Genomic DNA, 26,524 nt, shown 5'->3' with positions numbered 1-26,524 from the left:
GGGACTGACGATTTGCTGGGTTTTATTGTGTAAATAAGTATTGTACAGGGCGAGTAACAGATATCCCCACAGCCTTTCTCAATACATTAAAAACGTAAACGGCTATTAAAAAAATACTTTTCTTGGTAGGATTATCTCTTTCTTTTTGATCAAAAACAAAACAAACAATTGTATACAGTCTGTGGAAATACCAGCGCAAAAAAAAAAATCAAATTAACACCACAAATAAAGTGCTTGGAATGTTGAACTAGCCTCATTTCAGGCAAGCTTTGTGTTTCAAAATACTGAGTCCTTTTACCCGAAGGACTATTTTATTAATTTCACAATAAAATGGCACTTGACTGTACCGGTCTCTGCAACGATACAAGACAAGCTCACAGGTCACATGTTATGACAGGAGTTCAAAACTGACACGGCACTGGCGGTCCCTTACAGTATCCATGGTGATGTTCCTCGATTTACTATTATCAACCCATGGATGGAATGTTTCTGTTCTCTGCTAGTGGTTAGGTGGTGAAAATACTGAAGTATCCTTCAAACAGTTTATGTCTGGCAGGGTACTGTGGTATGTTGTGTTGAGGTATTCATTGCAAACGTTGATAATGCGTCTTAACCCACAAACAAATCTTTTAGTTTTTTCTTTAAAAAAAAAGCTATATATACTTTTTTTTTTTTTTTTTTTTTTTTTTTTTTTAACAGTTCTTTGCATAGCGTACATTAAAGTGTTCTTAGAAGTTCCTGCAATTGGAGTGTTTCAAAATGGCTGAGTCCACTACATAGTAAGGTACTGAACTAGAAGGAAGAACATTCATGATTACAGTAATGCCACAATGTACTTAGCCAAACATAATTAAAACATGTCTTGTTTATATATTCATTTACATAATATATAAATAAAAGGTACATCTTTAAAAACAAAATCGAACATAATCAATTCTGATTCTACAGTTCAGCCCTTGGCCACAGAAATGATTGGGATTCTTCATCATGTAATTCTGGTCTTAGAGAACAAAACCAAAATAAACAGGCCCTGAATGATTTTCCTATCATTGGTAGAAACCAGTTGATTGGAATGACACAGTAGAAAATAACGCAGTTTCCACTGAAATATACACTGCATAACATCTGCTGAAGCACATGATAAAAATATGGCAGATATTCCAAGTTTAATACGCTTTCTCCTTAATGAGTATCGTGAGGGGCCCCCCGGGCCTCAACTCGCTTCAGCACGAGTGGGAAACTTTGCATTGACTTGCATTGAGCTTTCCAGCCAGGCCCTTCCAAGAGCAACACCTGGCTGAAGAATTAAAACAAGTATTAAAATACTACTGTAATAATACAGGGACATAAACTCAGTCCAACACTGTTTGCGGGTTTAAGTTCCAGTTTTGGGTGGAAGATGGTCTCCGTTTGCTCACACCAAGCTCTCCTTTAGCCTCTCCTCGGCTAGCTTCTCTTCAGCCTGCCGCGAGCTGAGCGGGGTAATGTCCACCACTGCCTCTTTGCGCTTAACTGAATTGTCTTTTGAGTGGTAATCGTCACTCTGGTCCTTGGCAAAGTTCACAAACACCTGGTAGAGAAGAGAGAGTGTAAGCTATTATCACAGTACATGATGCTATGTCCAGTCTACTAATAAAAGAACATGCAGAAAGATAAAAATGCATGGTGCTGTAATCCACAAGTAATCACACTTCAACGAAAACAAGTTTTGACCACAAAGCCTTTAGCCAGTGACGGATGGCGTCTTACCTGGTCCAGTGTGGTCTGCGACACAGAGTAGTCCTCTATCCGGAGCAGGTCCTTGTTCTTGGCCAGGATCCTGAAGATGTGTGCCAGGGAGGTGAGAGAGGAGGGCAGCTGGTACTGCAGCATGTTCCTGTGCTTCTCCTTAAGGGTGCTGCCCGGCAGCTCGCTCTCAATGAACTTAATCACTGGCGGCAGGTCAGGGTCCGCCCCCGCCACACGCAGGATGATGGTGTACCCGTCTCCGAACCTGGAGAGACGGGGGAAAGGTGAAAAGATGGAGAGAAAAAAATAAAGTGAACAAATAATTTTTTATTTTATACTTTTGTTACTCACAAGAAAATACAAAACAATAAGATGAGAGTTTAAAAGGCAAACAAAAAGAGTTCAGGAGAGAAAAAAAACTGAGGCTTGTAAGGCACCTTTCAAATGATTACAAAACAAAACCATACAAAAAAGTATTGTTAAGAATTATAAACAAATAAATCTAGATTTACACAAAAAAATGAAAACATGATGAATTAGGGGGTAAAAATACACTAAAATGCACAATCAAAAATATATCAATAAATATATCAATAATAATTTGTGCAACTTACTGTATTGAAAGCCACAGAGCAAACTTTGTAGGTATTGGCTTGTTTCATATGCATCAGTGAAAGGACTTGTCATATTACCTGTTCTTTAGGTGCTGAACGCTCCCCAAGCAGCGGAATCTGCCGTTGACCATGATGGCCATTCTGGTGCACAGGGCCTCACATTCCTCCATACTGAAGACACAAAATGGTAGATACAGACATTAGATACAGTGTAAAGGAATTGCTGAACTAGAAAACACATCCCTGCAAAGGTTAGACTATGTCAACTAAGCTGCTAAGCTAATAACTTGTCAAAGTAAAGTTAACACTCCAAAAGCTATTATTGTCATCATGCACAGTAAGTGGGTAAGCAATACTTTGAACCATGTAAACTACCTAGTACAAGCCAATAGGCTACATTTGTGCTAATGATGTTTGCCTAACCGCAGCCTATACCGAACATAAACCATGTTGCCAACCAATCAACAAAACAACAAGATCATGCATTTCAATGTATAGCAGTTAGCTCTTAGCCTAGCATGGCTGAGGTGTAAAGGTGTTTCTGGTTACCTGTGCGAGGTGAGCACCACGGAGCGTCCCTCCTTGATGACGCTGTGGATGCAGTTCCATAAGGCCCTGCGTGCTTTGGGGTCCATCCCAGTAGTGGGCTCGTCCTGTCACAAAGAGCACAGCCAGGTTAAGGTTGGCCCACAGGTTGAGCAGGAAACCCACAGAGAAGACCAGCAGCAGGAGGAGCAAGGCATTATGGCTCTTCTAGTGTTGCATTATGCTATTATAAACAGGCGACTGCTAAGAACTTGCTTTCTCTCTGGCTTTGTTTCTCTCTTTTCTCTTTCCCTCTCACCATGTCTCTTGCTCTGTCTCTTGCTCTGTCTCTTGCAATGTCTCTCGCTCGGTTTCTGTCTCTCTCTCCCTTTATCCAGCTCACAGTTAATGTGGCCAGCCCCTCTCTCCAGCCCAATAGGAGCAAAACATAAGCCTATGATTTTCCAGGAATCCTTTGAGAGCACTGTGGCGTGCCAGTGGGAGAGTTTTAATCTAACCCTCATTACACAACCGTTGCTGCTGCAATCCCCACCGGGAGAACAATTAAACACCAGTTATCTGATTTAGAGGAGGTTGCTTTGTTGATATGTCACCTCCAAGCTGATGCAACCGGTCTGATCCCCTTGTGTTGATGTTTACAATTTATGTAGGTCTGTGTGTGTGTGTGTGTGTGTGTGTGTGTGTGTGTGTGTGTGTGTGTGTGTGTGTGTGTGTTGGGACATAGTACGTACCAGGAACACAACAGGTGGTCCTCCTATCAGGGCCATGGCCGTGGAGAGTTTCCTCATGTTTCCTCCACTGTAGCTTCCTGCTGCCTTGTCCACATACTTTACTAGGCCCAGTTTACGGATGCCCCATTCAGCAACCTCGCACACTTCCTTCTCGGGCACGCCACGCAAGATGGCGTAGAACTCCAGGTGCTCTCTGCCTGTCAGCAGTTCGTTGATGGCGTCAAACTGGGGGCAGTAGCCCATGTTCTGGTGCACTTCGTCTATCTCCCGCAGTATACTACCAAAGCAAAATAAGTCCGTCTCACATTTAGACTACTGAAGCTCTCCACTGTAATACCTAGTATGAGCTCTCTGGCACAAAATGGCTGCCTTACCTTTTTCCAGCCAGGAAAGCTTCTCCACTGGTGACTATGGAGTCTCCTGTCAGCATTTTGAAGGTGGTGGTCTTTCCAGCTCCGTTCACACCCAGGAGGCCAAAGCACTGAGAGAAAGAGAAAGGAAACAGAGGAAATATCCGTATTCAAATATACGGGGCGGCAGGTAGCTTAGTGGGTAAGAGCGTTGTGCCAGTAACCGAAAGGTCGCTGGTTCTAATCCCCGAGCCGACTAGGTGAAAAATCTGTCGATGTGCCCTTGAGCAAGGCACTTAACCCTAATTGCTTCTGTAAGTCGCTCTGGATAAGAGCGTCTGCTAAATGACGTAAATGTAAAATGTATACCGAAGGAGATTGAAAGAGATTGCATGTCATTGCATCATGTATTTACTTGTTTTAAATAATCTAATCTTACCTCTCCAGGAGGGATGCCCACACACAGACGGTCTACAGCCGGCTTCTGCTTCCTCTTGTAGACCTTGGTGAGCTGTCGGAGCTCCAGGATGTCTCCTTGTCCCAGTCCGTTGACGATCCTCTGCCTCTCTCTGGCCACGTCCTCGTCCTCCTCGCCCACCGGAGGGAGCTTGGTGTGCAGGTTAATGGGCTTGATGCAGAAGCGGTACTGGAAAAGGACGGTGATGATGAAGAAGACCACTCCTTCCACGGCCATGGCAAACAGGTTCTTGCCCACCATGTCCCACTCCAGAGGGGATCGGAAGCGGTTCTCACCTGTGAACAGCAGGAGGAGTGGGTTTAGAGAAAAGTTCAAGAGACACCTCTACGCTGAATTACATAGAAAAATGGCTCATGGGAAATGCAGTTCTTACCAAATCTCTCCAGAGCATCGGCCATGGCCTGGTTCTTCACCATGTCGATGAGGCCTCGGCCAAGACAGAAGTGAGGGAAGATCAGCAAAACGTTCTTCAGGATGTTGTTGATACCCCCAATCTCCTGAAGAGGGAATAGGATGAATATTTAACCCTTAATGTCACCAGATAAGTGGAACCTTAACAAATGACCTTGTTAATTCTCTGTTGTCTAAAAAACTAAATGGCTTCCTTAAGCAAGGATGAGCACACCACGTTATGCAGCCAATGTCTGGTGTCACTTACGTTGTCTCCGAAGAGCTCCATGACAAAGGTGGAGATGCTGCCGTTGATGCCGATGAGGATGTTGACGGAGGTGAGCACCACGTAGGCTGTGCTGGGGATCTTAAAGAAGAAGGACGCCGGGTACATCAGGGGAGTGATAGACCACCCATAGAGAAGCAACAGCAGGGCCAGCACTGGCAGGTTGGTGGACGACACGTAGGCCTTTTGTTGGAAGCAGACGAAGATGATGATGACGAGTGTCGCCGGGACGATGTAGTTACACTGCAAGACAAAAAAGAGTACAAAGTTAGCAGTCAATCAATCAAACTAATTCTGTTCATGTAGCGCTTTAAACTAGTAGAAAACAGTTGCTAAATGCTCAGAAGAAAACTCAAAATGGTCGCTAGGAGTTCTCACCATATCCCAGATGAAGTTGGCAGTCCAGTAGAGCAGGGGCTGCACGCCGCTGATGAACTGCATGTGCTTGGCCTTGCTCACTCTCTCCTGGATGAGGAAGACTACGAAGCTGGCTGGGACGAAGGACATGGCGAAGATCACGCAGATGGACACCAGGACGTCCACTGAGGTGGTCATCCTACAGAGAGGGGGGGTTAGGTGGTCAGTGAGTTGGGTGGAATGGACACAGAACGGAGAGTATACTGTGCTAGGCACACTTTACAAACTATACATTCTACTAGGTCAGGGTTTCCCAAACTCGGTCCTCGGGACCCCAAGGGGTGCACGTTTTGGTTTTTGCCCTAGCATTACACAGCTGATTCAAATAATCAACTAATCATCAAGCTTGGGGTCCCCAGGACCGAGTTTGGGAAACGCTGTACTAGGTAATTTACATTTACTAGGTAAATTACTTTAATGATGTCATTGTTCCAAGATGCCTGTGGCGTGGGTACTTACAGTGCCACCTGGGACAGCTGCTCCTTGGTGAGGTTGAGCGGGTGGTTGAAGGCGCGGATGCCAAACTTGCTGGGGTCCTTGCCAGGGGGCAGGTTGGCGCGCAGGATGCCGTTGTTCATCACGTTGAGGAAGGCTCCCATGCTGTGCCACCCCTTGTTGTTGAACCAAATCTTGACATTGTTCTTGGTGTCCAGACCATTGATGAAGCTAGACAAGCTCTCCAGGAATCGGTCTGCGGCTGCACCCTGAAGATAAAGAATAACAATGGTTTAGATTGGTGGCAGTGATGTTGTGTTCGTGGCAGAAACCGAGGTATAGTGAATGTGGGAATGAATGAATAGAAGTCTCACCTTCTCCAATTTGAAAATCTTCCTCACTCGAGCGATGGCGTCGTCAATTTCATCAGCTGGGGGGAGGACGTGGGTGCTCCTGGCACCCAATGAGAAGCCACCATACCTAAATTCATTTACCCAGATCTTGTTCTTCAAACTGTGAAAATAAAAAAAGAAATATAATTATTGAATGTCAATTTGGGCTGGACAGGTATACAAAAACACTTGTATAACTCAATTATTGTACATACTATATCATAACACTGTTATAAAATATATGCAATATATATATGAAAGTTATACCTTTTCCCAATGATCTCTGCATAGGTCTTCACCAGGTAGTCAGAGATGTTTCTGCCGGTCAGGTTTTGCAGGGTGTCTGTCTCGCTGATCTTCATCTGGGAGGGTGGCAGTCCTCCGGCTCCAGCAGGACACTCAGGGAGCATTTTCTTGCGGCCTTCACAGCTGCAGGCGCATGCGGGGGACGGCTCCTCCATGGTCCAGTTACCTGTGCGGAACAGTTCCAGAATGGTCTCCGGGACCTCCGGTATGGACCAGTCCTCGTCACCCATCGTACAGGGAGTGTCACTGAGAGAGAAGGAGGAGGGAGGGAGAGATTGAGAGTCATTATCTCCTAAAGAACATTGAAAATATGTGCCACATCGTAAACCTATCTGTCATATATTTATTTCCTCAAAGACAGGAGAAATGGTACAAATGGAAATAGCTATTTTGTTAAACCCTGGCATATTGAGACTCACGGTATGGGCTGTCCTTCCATGCAGCGCGTTCCAAACCCAGGTCCTTCGGTGAGGGCACTCAATAACTGTTGTGTGCTAGCATCTTCAGGGGCGTCATCACTGATGAAGAGGGACTGTTCTTCGTACATCCATGGCTGCAGCTCCAGACTGGGGTATTTTCCAAATGGTGGGACGATGAGACTGAAGACCAGGGCAATGCACACAAACACGGCAGGGAGTACAATCTGAGCAAAGAAACCTTTTCTGGAGCGTTGAGCGTACAGAAACCTCTTCCAAATCAAGGCCACAAATTGCTGCCTCTTCAAACCCCAGCCCTTCACCTGGTAGGATCCTTTACCATCTGAGCCGCTCAATAAGTCTGTCTCTCTGGATTCTGGGTCTGCGTCTGAGTCGTTATGTTCATTGTTGTCGTCGTCAATCTGGGGTCTAAGGCAGCTCTGGTGGTCTCCACCGAAGGCATTTCCTCCACCAAAGGCATGATTTCTACGACGTCTGCGCACAGGGAGGGTACCGTCTAGGCAAAAACACATACAAAATAACATAAATTAACAGATGCTAACGTTTTCTAGAGCCATTCAAAAATTGATCATCCGAGTCACACCCACAGGTGATTTCTAAAGGGTTCTTACCTGAGGGAACTTCAGTGTCAACTCCGTTGTCCTCTGCCACTTTCAGGAAAATCTACAAGGAGATAGAAAAGACAGAAATCAAACACTATTCCCCAATGCAATGTAAAGCACTTTGAGCATCTGGACGTTATCCATTTAATAATCTATTCTAGTTGTACCTCTTCCAGGGTGGTGTCGGAGACACCATAGCTGGATATGCCCAGGTCAGGGAGGCGACTGTCCATGTCCTTGAAGAGCTCTACGAAGGCTCCGTCCTTGGCGGCGCCGTAGGGCAGGACATAGATGAGCTCGTGGCCAAGGTTTTCCACCATGCGGGCGGCCGGGACGTGCTTGAAGATCAGGCTGGAGATCAGGGAGACATCGGGGGGCACGAAGGCACTTTCGCAGTTGGAAGCTGCCTGAGCAGTTTCTATGGTAGCTACTTCACTCTCGTGTTCGCTGCCAAGGCCTGCGTCGGAGCTGCTCTCAGAGGGACAATCCTCCTCCTTCTTGGTGAAGGAGACGGTGCTGGAGGAGTTGCGGCAGGAGCTGAGGAAAGGTTCTGGGCACTTCTTGACCAGGGTGAGGTAGTAGCCTGTACCCAGCTGGTTCTTCAGGAAGAGGGAGGAGCCCACGCAGCACAGCTTGCCGTGGGAGATGATGGCGATGCGGTCGCCCAAGATGTCCGCCTCGTCCATGTGGTGGGTGGAGAGGATGATGGTACGACCTGGATAGGGGGAGGGAAAACAGTTATCACACAGGACTCCCCCCAGTAGTTTCTTAAACATAGCTGCTAAAAAGAGGTAAGGAGATAGTGGTTACCTTGACGGTATTGGAGCAAAAGGTCCCAGATGCCCCTGCGGGCATAGGGGTCGACCCCGGCAGTGGGCTCATCCAGAATCACAACCTTTGACCCTCCGACAAAGGCCAGAGCCACAGAGAGCTTCCTCTGCATCCCTCCGGACAGTGTGCTGGTCCTGGAAGTGCGTTTGTGCAGCAGGCCAGTGTCTATCAGGATCTGTTCGATCTCAGACTTCACCTGTTCCTCAGATAGACCCTTCAGACGAGCGTAGAACCAGATGTGCTCCTCGACGGTCAGCCTGGTCAAACCCCAAAACAACCACGTTAGACTCCATTCAACAACTGCTCATAAGAAACCTGCTTTGGGTCATTAGAATTAACTTTATGTTAAAACTGGTTGTTAATATGATGGACTGGGAACACTTACATGCTGAAGAGAACGTTGTGCTGTGGACAAACGCCCAGACTCTGTCGAATAGCACTCAGCTCTGATCGGATGTCTTTGCCCAGGATGTAAGCAGTGCCAGAGGTAGGGGGAAACAGTCCCGTTAGAATCGACCTGAGAAATACAAAAACGCAAATATTAGATTAAATCCTTTTAAATTATATCAATTTAACATTCAACTCAATTTGAATGGGCTATTGTTCACACCGATGGCACTACTTGTGTGTTATTGCACTTACATGGTGGTGGTTTTCCCTGCTCCGTTGTGGCCCAAGAAAGAGGTGATCTGTCCCTCGTAGAAGCCCAGAGTCAGCCCGTCCACAGCCAGCTTCTTCCCGTGCCGGTACACCTTGACTAGGTTCTCTATGAAGACGCCAGGTTTCAGGTGGGCTGGTTCTTCCTCTATACAGACAGCTGAAGACACAGTCCATCAAATGGGGTACAATGACCATCCCATTTCCCTTTACTTTAATACACATACAACTACTCAAATCCATTCGCTCATTCTGGCAACACACTACCATTCTGGCAACACACTTTTGGGCTAATCTATATCGCCACCATGTGGATAATCAGTTGCTCTGCATCGGCATTAAATCAGGGTCTTACCTTCACAGTTCCTTCTCTTGTTCTGACTGAAGTCAGTCTTCCTGTTGTCTCCTTCTCCAAACCAGTAGGACTTGGAGAACAGGAAGTACCAGGGCCTGGGAATACCATACTGACCTGAAGGAGACCACAACAAACACATACATCTAGACAATGCAAACATCAAAACAATACAATACAATGCAAGAAGCCTCAACAAGCCTATCAAAATGGGACCCAAACAGATCCATTATAGTGGAACAGTTCAGCTCAAGGACACCTACCAGGGAAGACGGACTCGATGTACCAGGTCATCACCATGTAGAGGAAGGAGTCGAAGTACATCATGATGATGGCGGTGGTCAGGCTGAAGTCATCCTCCTCCATGGGGCTGTTGAACAGGTTGTTCCACTGGATGCCGATGCCCTGCTCTTCGAACAGGGCAAAGTACTCACAGCCAAAGCCAAAGGCCACTGGGGACAGCAGGCTCTGTAGAGAAGGAGAGAGGTTAATACACTACATGACCAAAAGTATGTGGACATCTTCTCGTCAAACATCTCATTTCAAAATCATGGGCATTAATATGGTGTTGGTCCCCCCTTTGCTGCTATAACAGCCTACACTCTTCTGGGAAGGCTTTCCACTAGATGTTGGAACATGCTTGCTTCCATTCAGCCAAAAGGGCATTAGTGAGGTCTGGCACTGATGTTGGGCGATTAGGCCTGGCTCGCAGTCGTCGTTCCAATTCATCCCAAAGGTGTTCAATGGGGTTGAGGTCAGGGCTCTGTGCAGGCCAGTCAAGTTCTTCCACACCAATCTCGACAAAACATTTCTGTATGGACCTCGCTTTGTGCACAGGGGCATTGTCATGCTGAAACAAGAAAGGGCCTTCCCCAAACTGTTGCCACAAAGTTGGAAGCATAGAATAACCTAGAATGTCATTGTATGCTGTAGCGTTAAGATTTCCGTTCACTGGAACTAAGGGGCCTGAACCATGAAAAAAAGCCCCAGACCATTATTCCTCCTCCACCAAACATTACAGTTTGCACTGTACATTCGGGCAGGTAGCGTTCTCCTGGCATCCACCAAACCCAGATTCGGCCATCGGACTGCCAGATGGTGAAGCGTGATTCATCACTCCAGAGAATGCGTTTCCACTGCTCCAGAGTCAAATGGCGGTGAGCTTTACACCACTCCAGCCGACGCTTGGCATTGCACATGGTGATCTTAGGCTTGTGTGCGCCTGCTCGGCCATAGAAACCCTTTTTATGAAGCTCTCGGTGAACAGTTATTGTCCTGTTGCTTCCAGAGGCAGTTTGGAACTCGTGGTGAGTGTTACAACAGAGTAAAGACGATTTTTACGCGTTACGCCTTTAAGCACTCGGCGGTCCCGTTCTGTGAGCTTGTGTGGCCTACCACTTCACGGCTGAGCCGTTGTTGCTCCTAGACGTTTCCACTTCACAATAACAGCACTTACAGTTGATCGGAGCAGCTCTAGCAGGGCAGAAATGTGACAAACTGACTTGTTAGAAAGGTGGCATCCTATGACGGTGCCACGTTGAAAGTCACTGAGCTCTTCAGTAAAGCCATTCTACTGACAATGTTTGTCTATTGAGATTGCATGGCTGTGTGCTCGATTTTATACACCTGTCAGCAACGGGTGTGGCTGAAATAGCCAAATCCACTAATTTGAAGGGGTGTCCACATACTTTTGTATATATAGTGTATCATATACAACACCAATGCCAATAAGATGCTGAGCCTGAAGAGGTAACCAGCAGCAGAAAAAACAATGATGTGTCAAAAGAGACAGTTACATTACAAACACATTTAAATGAAAAAGCTGCCCTTTTTGTAGTGGCACTATACTTAATAATTTAATGAAAGTGGCTCCTCTTATAAAACGTCACACGTGGACAACCAACATCAACTCAAAATCTCTAGTACATATAAAAGCATGACTCACAGCGACAATTTTGGCCCCAAAGCCCACGTAGTCCTGCCAGGCCACACAGAGGACATAGGGCAGGTAGAGGGTGAAGTAGATGATGCCACCACATGCCGCCGCCAGGTTGGCACGGGCAAACATTGTGCTGATGAGGAAGCACTGCATGATGGTTACCACAGCGAAGGAACCCAGGAACAGGAAGATGACGCCGGGGTCACTGTAGGGCAGCAGGTTCCCCATCTGATTAGAGGAGAGAGAGGGAGGATGCTCATTGGTAAATAGGGAGGAAGTCAATTAAAAACCGGTCTCACATCAACATCAAATATTAATACAAGTTAATGTCACCATACCGATATCACTGAAATATTGCAATACTGATATCACTGAAATATTGTGATGCAAAAAAGGATCATTGTCATCCTAAATCCTGGTATGCAGTGCAGTACCTTGAGCAGCACCACCAGCAGGCCGGCAGAAATGAGCAGGGGGATGAGGCTGCTGATGAACCAGCTGAACCACAAGATGCCGTTGTCCAATCCCATGATCCTCATGGTCTCCTTCAGCCTCGCCTCCTTCTCGTACACCACGCTCTTGATGATGATGGCCACAGAGTACATCCAGGCCAGGGTCATGAAGAGGGGCATGGAGCGACTCATCACCCGCAGGAAGCTGGAGGACAGACGTCATAGGTCAAAGGAGGAAATAGATGCCATTTTGAAGCCTTGCAGTTAGCCTGTCGTAAGCTGCCTCAAATCCTGCTCGGTGTGACTCACATGTCATCCACGTAGCAGGGGTAGGGCATCTGTTGGATGTAGACTCCCGTCTTCTCCTTAACGCCAGTCACTACTGTGATGATGCTGTGCTCGATGATGTCCTGGAGGTAAGAGAAGCCGCCCCAGATGTAGCGCAGGTCCTCAAAGGGGTCGGCACGAGGACCGGGGTCCCAATATCTGTTAGGAGAGAGCAAAATCAATTCTTAAACCCCCCTTCTGTAAACCTCTTACAAATTCACTCCCTCCCAAGGAGCAAGGTTCACATCAAATTCTAATTTTACCAACAAAACAGAAAAAAGCTGAAAGTGATCCTCTGCCAAAAAAAAATAAAGTTAATGTTCAAAATGACCACAATGGCACAGACATAAAACACTGTCCAATACATCTAGTAGGTAGATTGGGGCGCTTGAATCAACATACCCATCTTTGATCTTGTTGGTGCGCTCCACATTATCGATGTCCATGCGGATCTTGTAGTTGACATTGGCTGGCAGTTCAGAGCTGTTGGCCTCAATGTCGGGAAACACAATCCCCGCCCAGAACTTCCTATCGTCCAGGAGCGCCATGGATTTGTTGACCATCCTTTCCTCATTGGCCACGGGCTCCATCTTATCCAGGTTTACACACTGTAAACAAACAAACACATTTGTTAAAGGCCTATCCTCATTTGGTCTTGGCCAGGACTAGCAGATCCATTCACATGCTGGAAGGGGGGGATGGGGAGGCTTTAAATGGAATGTTCATCAGGTTCATGGCTAACTTGGTCCAGCTGTGTTTTTCTGACTACTATTTCCACAAAGAGAGGGCAATGACTGGAATGAAAACCCTCAGACCCAAAGCACCTTGATGAGTTTCACTTTTTGTTTTACCGCCCGCAATTATGTAATTGGCATGTATTGCAGAAGGTGCTGAATGGGGATTTCACCAGAAAATAAACTAAATTGAACGGAGGCTAAGAAAGTGGCCAAGTGACTGCGTGTGTGTGTGTGAGAGTGAGCGAGAGTGAGCGAGAGAGAGAGAGAGAAAGAGAGTGAAAGAGAGTGAAAGAGAGAGAGAGACCTCCATGAAGCGGGATATGCTCATGATGGCCTGGTCCGTCTCGTTGAAGACTTCCCTCCAGGTGAAGGCGGTGCCGTGAGGGCGCGTGTCCTGCGAATGTTTAGTCAGGAAGTTGGAGACGTCCTCCACAGTCCACTCTGTGCCCGCCAGTTGGGAGGTGAAGAAGCTGGCAGTGCCATTGTTCTTCAGTAGGGTCTGCGAGAGAGGGGGGAAGAGCAGGAGAGTGACTGTGAGTGGCTGAGGACTTTGTGGCACCGTCCCGCATCCCTCCACAAGATGCCAGTGTTGACCATCTGAAAGGGCTGCTTCCTACCATGTTACTTAATCATGTATTTTGTTGTATTGCTATTTGCTATGTTACTGTGTCATGTCCTGGGTTTTGTCTCTGAGTTATTATTACTGATGCCATTCAATAAGCCAAAAGCATTTCAAAACTGAAAATAAAATGTTGTATAAGGTATTCTACAAAGGTGCTCCACAAGGCTAACATACAGTATATGTGATGTTGGCTGTAGTAGAGACAACAGATTAGTCAGACATACCCTTACTAGGTCCATGTGTTCGCTGCTCTCCATGAAGTCCCAGACCTTGGGCTTAATTTCCTCCCACATGCCCCCCAGCTCTCTGAGGACCCCCAGCTCCTGGAATGTTCTGTTCACCTGGAGGAGAGGGCGAGAGTGGGACAGTTAGTGTTCTGCTAAAACAACTACTGGAACCAGCAATATACTGTAGCTAAGAGGTATAGTATGACTGATACACACCTCGTGGATGATCTTCTGTGTGGCGGGGGTGTCAGGGGTGTACAGGATCTTGCCCATGAGCAGAGGCTTCAGGGCCTGCCAGATCATCCTGGACATGGGGCTGGACTCCATGTTCCTCATCATAGCGTTACAGTATGGCGCTGGAGGGGTCACAGAAGGAACAATGACATCAGGTCCAGACAAGGATGTCACAGCTATCCTTGAAGCAGTTTGGAAATCAGGGAATAGATCAGTGGTATTCACAGATGGGAGGGGGGGGGGGTTCCTAAAATTTCTAGCAAAGAATACCACTGGAATACATTAACATGAAGGAGAAGTTGCCTACTGGATGTGTTGTCATAGGCAGAGATGGGCTCCTCCCCGTCAGTTGTGTTGTGGTTGCCAAACAGGGCCTTGTAGTTGTTGTCCTCGTACCAGTTGAGGGACTTGATCTTTAGTCCGCCACCCTCGGGGTGGCCGCAGACGATGCGCGACACGGCCTGGTACATGTGGCTGGGGGAGGATGTGGCGTTCTCAGTGAGGAAGATGATCTCGTTACGCAGGTCTCTCCAACTCTTCATGCTGGCCAGCTATTTGGGACATAAGGGGTTGTGATGTTAGCAAATGGGGTCAGGGGGTCATATTGTAGGATGCAAATGAGAGTGTGACCTGGACTTGGAGCAGTTCATTGTGATTCCAGACCAGCTTGTTGAGATGGTGAAATGGATACATATTGTTATAAGGCAACTTGTCAATGTGTTGTAAAGACTTTCTGTGTGTGGATAGATGGATACATTAATCTTTGTCTTGTAGCTATGACCTCAGCACAGCCATGCTAAAACCACAGTAAATCACACCACCTCGTGTATTAATGCTTTATTGTTCATTATTATTATTATTTATTTTTAATGCTATTATGGTATTTGGCTACCCTGGTTCTTTGGCTGACCAGAGGATTTTTACAACAACCTGATTTTGCTGCCTTGCATTTCTGGTCAATAATTGATCTTGATACCGGATTATAAAAAAGGATGGACTCGGCGCAGACTAGGAGCATTGAAAACACAACAACAGACCTCACAAGAAGCCTGAAAAGCGTGTGTGCTAACTGTCCTAATGCCTTGTAATGCACAATGCCTTATTACAACATTCACATAATACAGTACTAAGAAATGTGTGCTGTTATGTCTGCACAGAAAAGCTACACCTTTTGTGGCAGATTTGCCATTCTATGTTTGACCTCTTCTCTCTCACTATCTATTTCTATCCTTCTTTTTCTCACTCGCCAAAGCTGGTTTCCTCACCCAGCATGGGAAAACAGAGAAAGTCAGGAGTGAGAAAAAAATATGTGCCAGAGGGAAAAGGTTACTCTCGGTCATTCATCACTGGGGCGGAGGAGGAGAGACGTGGTACTGACTGTTGCCTCTCCCAGAGCCTATGACAATGTGTTTACATACGTGCCAGTCAGGCCCTCCCATCTCCTCCCCTTCCCTCCTCTCCGTACAGATGGACCTGACTCAGCCTGGCCACGACAGCAAGAAAGCAGGCACATGGTTTCAATCTAGCCCGGGCGGCGCACCTGGAACAGAGTGTGTGTGTGTGTGTGTGTGTGAGAGAGACACGGGGGACACAGCTGTACACACTGAACTCTCACACAATAACAGGACAGCAGCTCTGGACCCCTCGTGAGTTGTTTCTAGGGGGTTCACACCCCTACATAACCCCAGGGTAATGTGCCAAACCAAGTCATATTTAGTGACTCAGAGTTTCTTGACATCTTCATATACATTGTTGGGCTTAGCAGGCAACAAAGAACAACAAAGTGTGTGTCTACTTGTTTTAGTAACTCCTAAAGACTGTACACTATACTGTAGTTAAGAGCCTTCATAAACACTACATAGAAGTTCTACATAGCTCAAATCTAATTTTATTGGTCACATACACATATTTTTCAGATGTTATCGAGGGTATAGTGAAATGCTTATGACATGGGTATGCAGTTGCAACATACCAACATGTGTTTGCGGACATAAGAATCTATGTATACTTATAGGGGTTATCCTTATTGTTGTAAGCAAAGTAATCAACAGAGCACTGATGGGTTGAGAAAACACAGACAAAACACTTGGGTACAGTCTGGCCCGCCATCGAGCCAGTCTTAAAGCCTCCTCGGTGTAAATCAATCAGCTCGAGTTAACTTTCCTTTGGGTAAATGCTGACTAGCCCACTAACTTGTTTAGAAAGACTTCTCTCTTTGTTCAGCTGTTCCTAGTCATCTATCTCCTGAGGAAATCTAGGCTCAGAGACACTGGATACCAATACAGTTACTGCCAAGTTACTTACAAGGGTCCTTTTCTATTGCTATGGAGGACAGTATAACTGACAAAGCAAGAAAATAGCAAGAACACAACGAGAATAGAGATATTCTCAATATAAGAGATATCCTCAATATAAGAGATATTCTCAACATACAGTGCATTTGGAAAGTATTCAGACCCCTTGACTTTTTTTCACATTTTGTTACGTTACAGCCTTATTCTAAAATTGATTAAATTGTTTGTTTTTTTACCCCTCATCAATCTACACACAATTCCCCATAATGACAAAGCAAAAACACATTTTTAGAATTTTTTGCAAATGTATAAATAAAAAACGGAAATATCACATTTACATAGGTATTCAGACCCTTTACTCAGTACTTTGTTAAGAGTTCAATCTTGGTTTCATCAGACCAGAGAATCTTGTTTTTAGGTGCCTTTTGGCAAACTCCAAGCGGGCTGTCATGTGCCTTTCACTGAAGAGTGGCTTCCGTCTGGCCACTCTACCATAAAGGCCTGATTGGTGGAGTGCTGCAGAGATGGTTGTCCTTCTGGAAGATTCTTCCATCTCCACAGAGGAACTCTGGAGAGCTGTCAAGAGTGACCATTGGGTTCTTGGTCACCTCCCTGACTAAGACCCTTCTCCCCCGATTGCTCAGTTTGGCCAGGCGGCCAGCTCTAGGAAGAGTCTTGGTGGTTCCAAACTTCTTCCATTTAAGAATGATGGATGCCACTGCGTTCTTGGAGACCTTCAAAGCTGCAGACATTTTTTGGTACCCTTCCCCAGATCTGTGCCTCGACACAATCCTGTCTTGGAGCTCTACGGACAATTCCTTCGACCTCATGGCTTGGTTTTTGCTCTGACATGCACTGTCAACTGTGGGACCTTATATAGACAGGTGTGTGCCTTTCCAAATTATGTCCAATCAATTGAATTTACCACAGGTGGACTCCAATCAAGTTGTAGAAACATCTCAAGGATGATCAATGGAAACAGGATGCACCTGAGCTCAATTTCGAGTCTCATAGCAAAGGGTATGAATACTTATGTAAATAAGGTATTTCTGATTTTTCATTTCTTTCTAAAAACCTGTTTTTGCTTTGTCATTACTGGGTATTGTGTGTAGATTGATGAGAAAAATAATTAATTTAATCAATTTTAGAATAAGGCTGTAATGTAACAAAATGTGGAAAAAGTCAAGGGGTCTGAATACTTTCCGAATGCACTGTATGTGTCAGACCTACAGTACTTGACTTACATTTACATTTACATTTTAGTCATTTAGCAGACGCTCTTATCCAGAGCGACTTACAGTTAGTGCATACAGTGGGGAAAAAATGTATTTAGTCAGCCACCAATTGTGCAAGTTCTCCCACTTAAAAAGATGAGAGAGGCCTGTAATTTTCATCATAGGTACACGTCAACTATGACAGACAAAATGAGAATATTTTTTCCAGAAAATCACATTGTAGGATTTTTTATGAATTTATTTGCAAATTATGGTGGAAAATAAGTATTTGGTCAATAACAAAAGTTTCTCAATACTTTGTTATATACCCTTTGTTGGCAATGACACAGGTCAAACATTTTCTGTAAGTCTTCACAAGGTTTTCACACACTGTTGCTGGTATTTTGGCCCATTCCTCCATGCAGATCTCCTCTAGAGCAGTGATGTTTTGGGGCTGTCGCTGGGCAACACAGACTTTCAACTCCCTCCAAAGATTTTCTATGGGGTTGAGATCTGGAGACTGGCTAGGCCACTCCAGGACCTTGAAATTCTTCTTACGAAGCCACTCCTTCGTTGCCCGGGCGGTGTGTTTGGGATCATTGTCATGCTGAAAGACCCAGCCACGTTTCGTCTTCAATGCCCTTGCTGATGGAAGGAGGTTTTCACTCAAAATCTCACGATACATGGCCCCATTCATTCTTTCCTTTACACGGATCAGTCGTCCTGGTCCCTTTGCAGAAAAACAGCCCCAAAGCATATGATGTTTCCACCCCCATGCTTCACAGTAGGTATGGTGTTCTTTGGATGCAACTCAGCATTCTTTGTCCTCCAAACACGACGAGTTGAGTTTTTACCAAAAAGTTATATTTTGGTTTCATCTGACCATATGACATTCTCCCAATCCTCTTCTGGATCATCCAAATGCACTCTAGCAAACTTCAGACGGGCCTGGACATGTACTGGCTTAAGCAGGGGGACACGTCTCGCACTGCAGGATTTGAGTCCCTGGCGGCGTAGTGTGTTACTGATGGTAGGCTTTGTTACTTTGGTCCCTGCTCTCTGCAGGTCATTCACTAGGTCCCCCCATGTGGTTCTGGGATTTTTGCTCACCGTTCTTGTGATTATTTTGACCCCACGGGGTGAGATCTTGCGTGGAGCCCCAGATCGAGGGAGATTATCAGTGGTCTTGTATGTCTTCCATTTCCTAATAATTGCTCCCACAGTTGATTTCTTCAAACCAAGCTGCTTACCTATTGCAGATTCAGTCTTCCCAGCCTGGTGCAGGTCTACAATTTTGTTTCTGGTGTCCTTTGACAGCTCTTTGGTCTTGGCCATAGTGGAGTTTGGAGTGTGACTGTTTGAGGTTGTGGACAGGTGTCTTTTATACTGATAACAAGTTCAAACAGGTGCCATTAATACAGGTAACGAGTGGAGGACAGAGGAGCCTCTTAAAGAAGAAGTTACAGGTCTGTGAGAGCCAGACATCTTGCTTGTTTGTAGGTGACCAAATACTTATTTTCCACCATAATTTGCAAATAAATTCATTAAAAAAATGTGATTTTCTGGAGAAAAAAAATCTCAATTTGTCTGTCATAGTTGACGTGTACCTATGATGAAAATTACAGGCCTCTCTCATCTTTTTAAGTGGGAGAACTTGTACAATTGGTGGCTGACTAAATACTTTTTTTCCCCACTGTACATTATATATATATTTTTTCATACTGGCCCCCCGTGGAGAAAGAGGTGAATTCCTCCATCCTATTCTGTTCTCATATCTTTTCACAGGAGAAAACTGTGATTATCATCACATTAGAACACTGGCAAACAGTAATCCTTGACATTAAGCTGTAAACTATCCTTCCAGACTCACATTAAGCATCTCCAATCCAAAGTTAAATCTAGAATCGGCTTCCTATTTCGCAACAAAGTCTCCTTCACTCATGCTGCCAAACATGCCCTCGTAAAACTGACTATCCTACCGATCCTTGACTTTGGCGATGTCATTTACAAAATAGCCTCCAACACTCTACTCAGCAAATTTGATGTAGTCTATCACAGTGCCATCCGTTTTGTCACCAAAGCCCCATATACTACCCACCACTGTGACCTGTACACTCTTGTTGGCTGGTCCTCACTACATATTCGTCGCCAAACCCACTGGCTCCAGGCCATCTATAAATCACTGCTAGGCAAATCCCCGTCTTATCTTAGCTCATTGGTCAACATAGCAACACCCATATGCGCTCCAGCAGGTATATCTCACTGGTCATCCCCAAAGCCAACACCTCCTTTGGCCGCCATTCCATCCAGTTCTCTGCTGCCAATGACTGGAACGAACTGCAAAAATCTCTGAAGCTGGAGACTCTTATCTCCTTCACTAACTTTAAGCATCAGTTGTCAGAGCACCTTACCGATCACTGCACCTGTACACAGCCCATCTGAAATTAGCCCACCCAACTACCTCATCCCCATATTGTTATTTATTTTGCTAATTTGCACCCCAGTATCTCTATTTGCGCATCATCTCTTGCACATCTATCATTCCAGTGTTAATACTAATTGTAATTTTTTGCACTATGGCCTATTTATTGCCTTACCTCCATAACTTGCTACATTTGCACACACTGTATATATATTTTCTGTTGTATTTTTGACTTTGTTTTGTTTTACCCCATATGTAACTCTGTGTTGTTGTTTTTATCGCAGTGCTTTGCTTTATCTTGGCCAGGTCGCAGTTTTAAATGAGAACTTGTTCTCAACTGTCTTACCTGGTTAAATAAAGGTTAAATAAAAACATGTAATAAAAAAAGCTGTGGCTCAAACATCTAGGGACCAACTGCCTCTCCAATTAACTTTCTAGCTACATGTATTAGCAATCCAAACAAATTGGGTGAGGTTATCAGGCAACAAACAAATACTGCAGCGAGTTGAGGGTGGCTGCAAAACGCCACGTGCTGTTTTAGTCCAACCTCTCCTCCTGTATGCTGTGAAACTTCAAATAAGACCAGATTAAAGGTCGGGGTAAGGGGGAGACATTTGTGGCGGCCATTTTGTAATTATGTTCTCCATTGATGTTTTCATCCTATACACTGAGGGTACAAAACTTTAGGAACACCTTCCTAATATTGAGTTGCACCCCCTTTTGCCCTCAGAACAGCCTCAATTCGTCAGGGCATGGACTCTACAAGTTGTCGAAAGCGTTCCACAGGGATGCTGGCCCACAGTTGTGTCAAGTTGGCTGGATATCCTTTGGGTGATGGACCATTCTTGATACACACGGGAAACTGTGTGAAAAACCCAGCAGCGTTGCAGTTCTTGACACAAACCGGTGCGCCTGGCACATAATACCATACCCCGTTCAAAGGAACTTAAATATTTTGTCTTGCCCATTCACCCTCTGAATAGCACACATACACAATCCATGTCTCAATTGTCTCAAGGCTTAAAAATCCTTCTTTAACCTGTCTCCTCCCCTTCATCTAAACCAGGGTTCTTCAATTCCGGTCCTGGAGGGCCGAAACACCTCTGGTTTCATCCTCTCCTTCTAATCAGGGGCTAATTCAGACCTGGGACACCAGGTGAGTGCAATTAACTACCAGGTAGAAATAAAAAACAGAAGTGTTTCGGCCCTCCAGGACCGGAATTGAAGAACCCTGATCTACACTGATTGAAGTGGATTTAACAAGTGACATCAATAAGGGATCATAGCTTTCACCTGGATTCACCTGGTCAGTCTGTCATAGAAAGCAGGTGTTCCTAATGTTTTGTACACTCAGTGTACATCTAAGGGCCTTTTCTGTCTGTGGTCCAGCCAACAACAAACTGTTGATCTTAGGTAGGGGTGTTCGTTAAGACAGTCATAAAAAGAAACATGGTTAAAAACAGGAAATGTACTGGGCTATCATGGCAGGCAGCAGAAAACCTTATAGTTTTCATCATGTAATAAACTGCAGTGATGACAGTGATTGTCTACCTCAACGGCCAGCGAGCCCAAGCTCTCCAGGAGGTTGTCTGTAGCCTCGGCCACCTGTTGGACGGCTTCAGGGTCAGCCCTCACATCTTTCTGTAGGGGGATGGAGGGAAGAAGTGTCAATTCACACACACATAGAAAATATGAACAGTGACTGTCTGTTGTTTAAAAAAATATATAAGTTTGACTTATTACACTCATATAGCAGTCAATACAAACTGAAAACTCTTATTTTTCTTAAAACTGCATTGATGGTTAAGGGCTTGTAAGTAAGCATTTTACGGTAAGGTCTACGTTGTATTCGGCACATGTGACAAATAAAATTTGATTTGATTTTAAATCCATACAAAATATTAATGGGTAAGAGCAACAACAATTGAAAACGAGTAAAAAAAAATTAATCAATAATGTCCTGCAGTTTTAAAAACACTCCTTAAATCAATAAGCAGAAATATGGGATTGGTGACCTCATGTACCATTCAGTTTGTTTGTTTTGACTCTGGGTGTTCCTGCCTGTCACTGCGATTCGGTCAGTGGGTAGCCAGCCTCTTAATTTAGATTTTAGGAGGCTGACAGCAAAGTCAGTGCAGAGTTGTGTCCGTCTTTCATGACACTGGGGTAAGGACAGGGTCTGAAGTGCCCCAGTATAACTGGAGTATCCTCCTAGGATGGTGTGGCATGGTCTCTTCTGAACACTCTCCAGGTCATCAGACTAGGCCTGGGTTAGTGAGCTGAGTCAAGCAGGAGCAGCATACTCCAAGGTGTGGCATATGTAGCCGGTGTAAATGCTCACCAGGTCTTCCTGTGGCACATGGAACCTTTTTAAGGCGATGGAGGATAAAACATGTCGAAGTTGTTCAGGGCCTGCTGTGGTGTGCTGATGTTTCCTGTTGTACACGTGTTGACCAGATTTAGATCGTCAACATATTTCCACCTACTGTCGACATCCCGGGCTGCACTGTCTATGACTGCAAGGAAGATGAGAGGGCCTAGAAAAGTTCCTTGAGGCACACCTCCCGTCAGCTCCCGCCAGTCTGAGAGGCTGTCTTGGTAGTGTACCTGTTGTTTGCGGGCGGTCACAAAACTGCAGAGCCATGCTGTGAGGGCAGGTCTGACACCCAGTTGGATTAGGTGTTCAACGGCGATGGTGTGGTCGATTTTGTCAAAGGCCTTGGAGAAGTCAGTGGTGATTAGGGCTGTTACGTTGACTGCATGTGATCGTTTAGACACGGTAACTAGGCTTCACCAAAAATGCGCTCTGATGATGCTTATGGTCATTAGTAGCCTACCAAACTTGCTAACTGCCAGTCGCTAATGGCCTGGTACTCAGCGATCTATTGTCCCACTAATCACTCTAACATCAATGCAAATGCAATCGAAAATCAAATACTTCATGAGAGCTCATATTCACATTTTAGTCATTTAGCAGACGCTCTTATCCAGAGCGACTTACAGGAGCAATTAGGGTTAAGTGCCTTGCTCAAGGGCACATCGACAGATTTTTCACCTAGTCAGCTCGGGGATTAGAACCAGCGACCTTTCGGTTACTGGCACAACACTCTTAACCACTAAGCTACCTGCCGCCCCCTTGCGCAACACTTCTTAAGGCTATGAAATTGTGTGAGAAAACAGAGTTTTGATGGCCTCTATTAAAAAGAGGAGGATCCCATCAGCTTTCTATAGGCTAGGCCTACTATATTTACTTCTCAACTTTACTAATATTAAGCACATTGCTTCGCTTTACAACAGGAGTATAGCCTACCTGGCTGGCATGAAAATGAACCGCGGTAAAAGCGTCCTCCATTCGCTATTTAAGTGCATATGATGACGTATTATTTTCCCCTGCCCCTTTTCCGACATGCATGATAATGGTTCATTCTAATCAAAACTAATTTCACACATCTATTATTTAGTATATGAAATAAATAATTAAATTAAGAATAGTGTGATGGGTGACAATATTATCACTTGTGAATGATGCCCAGCATGTGAAGTAAGGCAAGAAACACCACATTACTTTTTTTGCGACTATTTCAAATCATAGTCGCACACATCATGTAGTCTAGCCCATAGACCTATATGTTTTGATAAGGTTTGTATCACTACTGAAGTAGCCAAATAACTCCAAAGGTAGGCTATAGGCCTGGACCCCTGGAACACAGTTAGAGAGCACAGAGCCTAGTAAAACATGTGTTCTTATAACCCAAGACATTGTGCAATCGCATGTGAAAACAGTGTTTGACTGGCCACTATTTAAAAGAGGATCCCAGCTTTCTCGTGCTGCTATACAGTGAGGGAAAAAAGTATTTGATCCCCTGCTGATTTTGTACATTTGCCCACTGACAAAGACATGATCAGTCTATAATTTTAATGGTATGTTTATTTGAACAGTGAGAGACAGAATAACAACAAAAAAATCCAGAAAAACGCATGTTAAAAATGTTATAAATTGATTTGCATTTTAATGAGGGAAATAAGTATTTGACCCCCTCTCAATCAGAAAGATTTCTGGCTCCCAGGTGACTTTTTTATACAGGTAACGAGCTGAGATTAGGAGCACACTCTTAAAGGGAGTGCTCCTAATCTCAGCTTGTTACCTGTATAAAAGACACCTGTCCACAGAAGCAATCAATCAATCAGATTCCAAACTCTCCACTATGGCCAAGACCAAAGAGCTCTCCAAGGATGTCAGGGACAAGATTGTAGACCTACACAAGGCTGGAATGGGCTACAAGACCATCGCCAAGCAGCTTGGTGAGAAGGTGACAACAGTTGGTGCGATTATTCACAAATGGAAGAAACACAAAAAAGCCCCTCGGCCTGGGGCTCCATGCAAGATCTCACCTCGTGGAGTTGAAATGATCATGAGAACGGTGAGGAATCAGCCCAGAACTACACGGGAGGATCTTGTCAATGATCTCAAGGCAGCTGGGACCATAGTCACCAAGAAAACAATTGGTAACACACTACGCCATGAAGGACTGAAATCCTGCAGCGCCCGCAAGGTCCCCCTGCTCAAGAAAGCACATACACAGGCCCGTCTGAAGTTTGCCAATGAACATCTGAATGATTCAGAGGAGAACTGGGTGAAAGTGTTGTGGTCAGATGAGACCAAAATCGAGCTCTTTGCCATCAACTCAACTCGCCGTGTTTGGAGGAGGATGAATGCTGCCTATGACCCCAAGAACACCATCCCCACTGTCAAACATGGAGGTGGAAACATTATGCTTTGGGGGTGTTTTTCTGCTAAGGGGACAGGACAACTTCACCGCATCAAAGGGATGATGGACGGGGCCATGTACCGTCAAATCTTGGGTGAGAACCTCCTTCCCTCAGCCAGGGCATTGAAAATGGGTCGTGGATGGGTATTCCAGCATGACAATGACCCAAAACACACGGCCAAGGCAACAAAGGAGTGGCTCAAGAAGAAGCACATTAAGGTCCTGGAGTGGCCTAGCCAGTCTCCAGACCTTAATCCCATAGAAAATCTGTGGAGGGAGCTGAAGGTTCGAGTTGCCAAACGTCAGCCTCGAAACCTTAATGACTTGGAGAAGATCTGCAAAGAGGAGTGGGACAAAATCCCTCCTGAGATGTGCTCAAACCTGGTGGCCAACTACAAGAAACGTCTGTCCTCTGTGATTGCCAACAAGGGTTTTGCCACCAAGTACTAAGTCATGTTTTGCAGAGGGGTCAAATACTTATTTCCCTCATTAAAATGCAAATACATGTATAACATTTTTGACATGCATTTTTCTGGATTTTGTTGTTGTTATTCTGTCTCTCACTGTTCAAATAAACCTACCATTAAAATTATAGACTGATCATGTCTTTGTCAGTGGGCAAACGTACCAAATCAGCAGGGGATCAAATACTTTTTTCCCTCACTGTATTTATTACTCAATTCTTAAAATTAAGCACGTTACTTTAAAAAAATAAATATTTGGGGGGGGGGGTGGTAGATCAGCTTTAATATTGCAGATAGATTGTAGCTTCCATCAATGTAATTGTCTGCATCATTTCCAATCCCCCATATATATTTTTATATACAGTACCAGTCAAAAGTCTGGACACACCTACTCATTCAAGGGTTTTTCTTTATTTTTACTATTTTACACATTGTAGAATAATAGTGAAGACATCAAAACTATCAAATAACACATATGGAATCATGTAGTAACCAAAAAAAGTGTTAAACAAATCAAAATATATTTTATATTTGAGATTCTTCAAATAGCCCCCCTTTGCCTTTATGACAGCTTTGCACACGCTTGGCATTCTCTCAACCAGCTTCACCTGGAATGCTTTTCCAATAGTCTTGAAGGAGTTCCCACATATGCACACTCGACCACTTTCCCCCTCAAACAACCACAAGCTCAGATGTTCAACAGCTGTTCCATCACCGAACCCAACTCAAGAACGGACTTGATGTGCGAATGCATATACAGTTGCAGCTGTTTGAGAAAGCATGCAAAATTTAGAAAACATTTGCTGAAATTGGGAAATTTGATTAACCAATGTCAAGTCCTAGCTGTTGGAGATCAGGTACACCCACTTCCCCTGAAACACACACACGCGGGTCCCCTGTTTTCCCAAGCATCTCTGTGCAGTCAGACCTTTGATCATTCCGTGCCACCAGGGCCACAGTAATTTGCCCCCCCATGGGTTACTGCAGCTAGTGTTGCCAGCACTGCCACTACCTGGGTGGGGGCACCCCACCGGAATCCTCACCAGCTAGGTACAAGGTCGTCAAGGTTCTCATTAGCAGCTTTGAGAAATTCCTTGTATATTATGCTCACCCATCAGGGGGCTTTGGCTTTGTAGGACCAACCCTGCCAGACAGGCTCAGAATCTTGAGGGGGCAGTGCTGCTTTAGTGGGTCTCTGACCGCATTTATCTTTCTGTTTTGGCTGCGTATAGGCTACTTACAGTGGGACCATAAACCAGATAAGGCTTTCT

The 26,524-nt window shown here is 45.0% G+C and overlaps 1 protein-coding gene across 1 annotated transcript in view; it reads right to left on the bottom strand.

Moving 5' to 3' along the window:
* Window positions 1-5: 5 nt before the first annotated feature.
* The window catches only part of LOC121541916 (phospholipid-transporting ATPase ABCA1-like), a 49,332-nt gene continuing 22,813 nt past the window's right edge, over window positions 6-26,524 (bottom strand). Inside the window, exons 8-37 of the mRNA XM_045207542.1 lie at window positions 21,572-21,661; window positions 14,398-14,641; window positions 14,073-14,212; window positions 13,854-13,970; window positions 13,312-13,506; window positions 12,673-12,878; window positions 12,253-12,429; window positions 11,926-12,148; window positions 11,498-11,719; window positions 9,816-10,020; window positions 9,556-9,669; window positions 9,186-9,360; window positions 8,929-9,060; window positions 8,523-8,800; window positions 7,880-8,427; window positions 7,722-7,773; window positions 7,093-7,606; window positions 6,635-6,919; window positions 6,350-6,488; window positions 6,000-6,244; window positions 5,502-5,679; window positions 5,106-5,366; window positions 4,821-4,944; window positions 4,409-4,722; window positions 3,994-4,100; window positions 3,620-3,896; window positions 2,892-2,995; window positions 2,421-2,513; window positions 1,750-1,993; window positions 6-1,570 (exon numbers count right to left, since the gene is read on the bottom strand). Of these exons, the coding sequence (XP_045063477.1) occupies window positions 1,415-1,570; window positions 1,750-1,993; window positions 2,421-2,513; window positions 2,892-2,995; window positions 3,620-3,896; window positions 3,994-4,100; window positions 4,409-4,722; window positions 4,821-4,944; window positions 5,106-5,366; window positions 5,502-5,679; window positions 6,000-6,244; window positions 6,350-6,488; window positions 6,635-6,919; window positions 7,093-7,606; window positions 7,722-7,773; window positions 7,880-8,427; window positions 8,523-8,800; window positions 8,929-9,060; window positions 9,186-9,360; window positions 9,556-9,669; window positions 9,816-10,020; window positions 11,498-11,719; window positions 11,926-12,148; window positions 12,253-12,429; window positions 12,673-12,878; window positions 13,312-13,506; window positions 13,854-13,970; window positions 14,073-14,212; window positions 14,398-14,641; window positions 21,572-21,661 (6,159 nt within the window). The 3' untranslated portion in view covers window positions 6-1,414. The remainder of the gene's footprint in view (window positions 1,571-1,749; window positions 1,994-2,420; window positions 2,514-2,891; window positions 2,996-3,619; window positions 3,897-3,993; window positions 4,101-4,408; window positions 4,723-4,820; window positions 4,945-5,105; window positions 5,367-5,501; window positions 5,680-5,999; window positions 6,245-6,349; window positions 6,489-6,634; window positions 6,920-7,092; window positions 7,607-7,721; window positions 7,774-7,879; window positions 8,428-8,522; window positions 8,801-8,928; window positions 9,061-9,185; window positions 9,361-9,555; window positions 9,670-9,815; window positions 10,021-11,497; window positions 11,720-11,925; window positions 12,149-12,252; window positions 12,430-12,672; window positions 12,879-13,311; window positions 13,507-13,853; window positions 13,971-14,072; window positions 14,213-14,397; window positions 14,642-21,571; window positions 21,662-26,524) is intronic.

This window comes from Coregonus clupeaformis, chromosome 3, assembly GCF_020615455.1.
Source record: "Coregonus clupeaformis isolate EN_2021a chromosome 3, ASM2061545v1, whole genome shotgun sequence".
NCBI lineage: Eukaryota > Metazoa > Chordata > Actinopteri > Salmoniformes > Salmonidae > Coregonus > Coregonus clupeaformis.
This window is presented reverse-complemented; position numbering and strand designations above follow the sequence as displayed.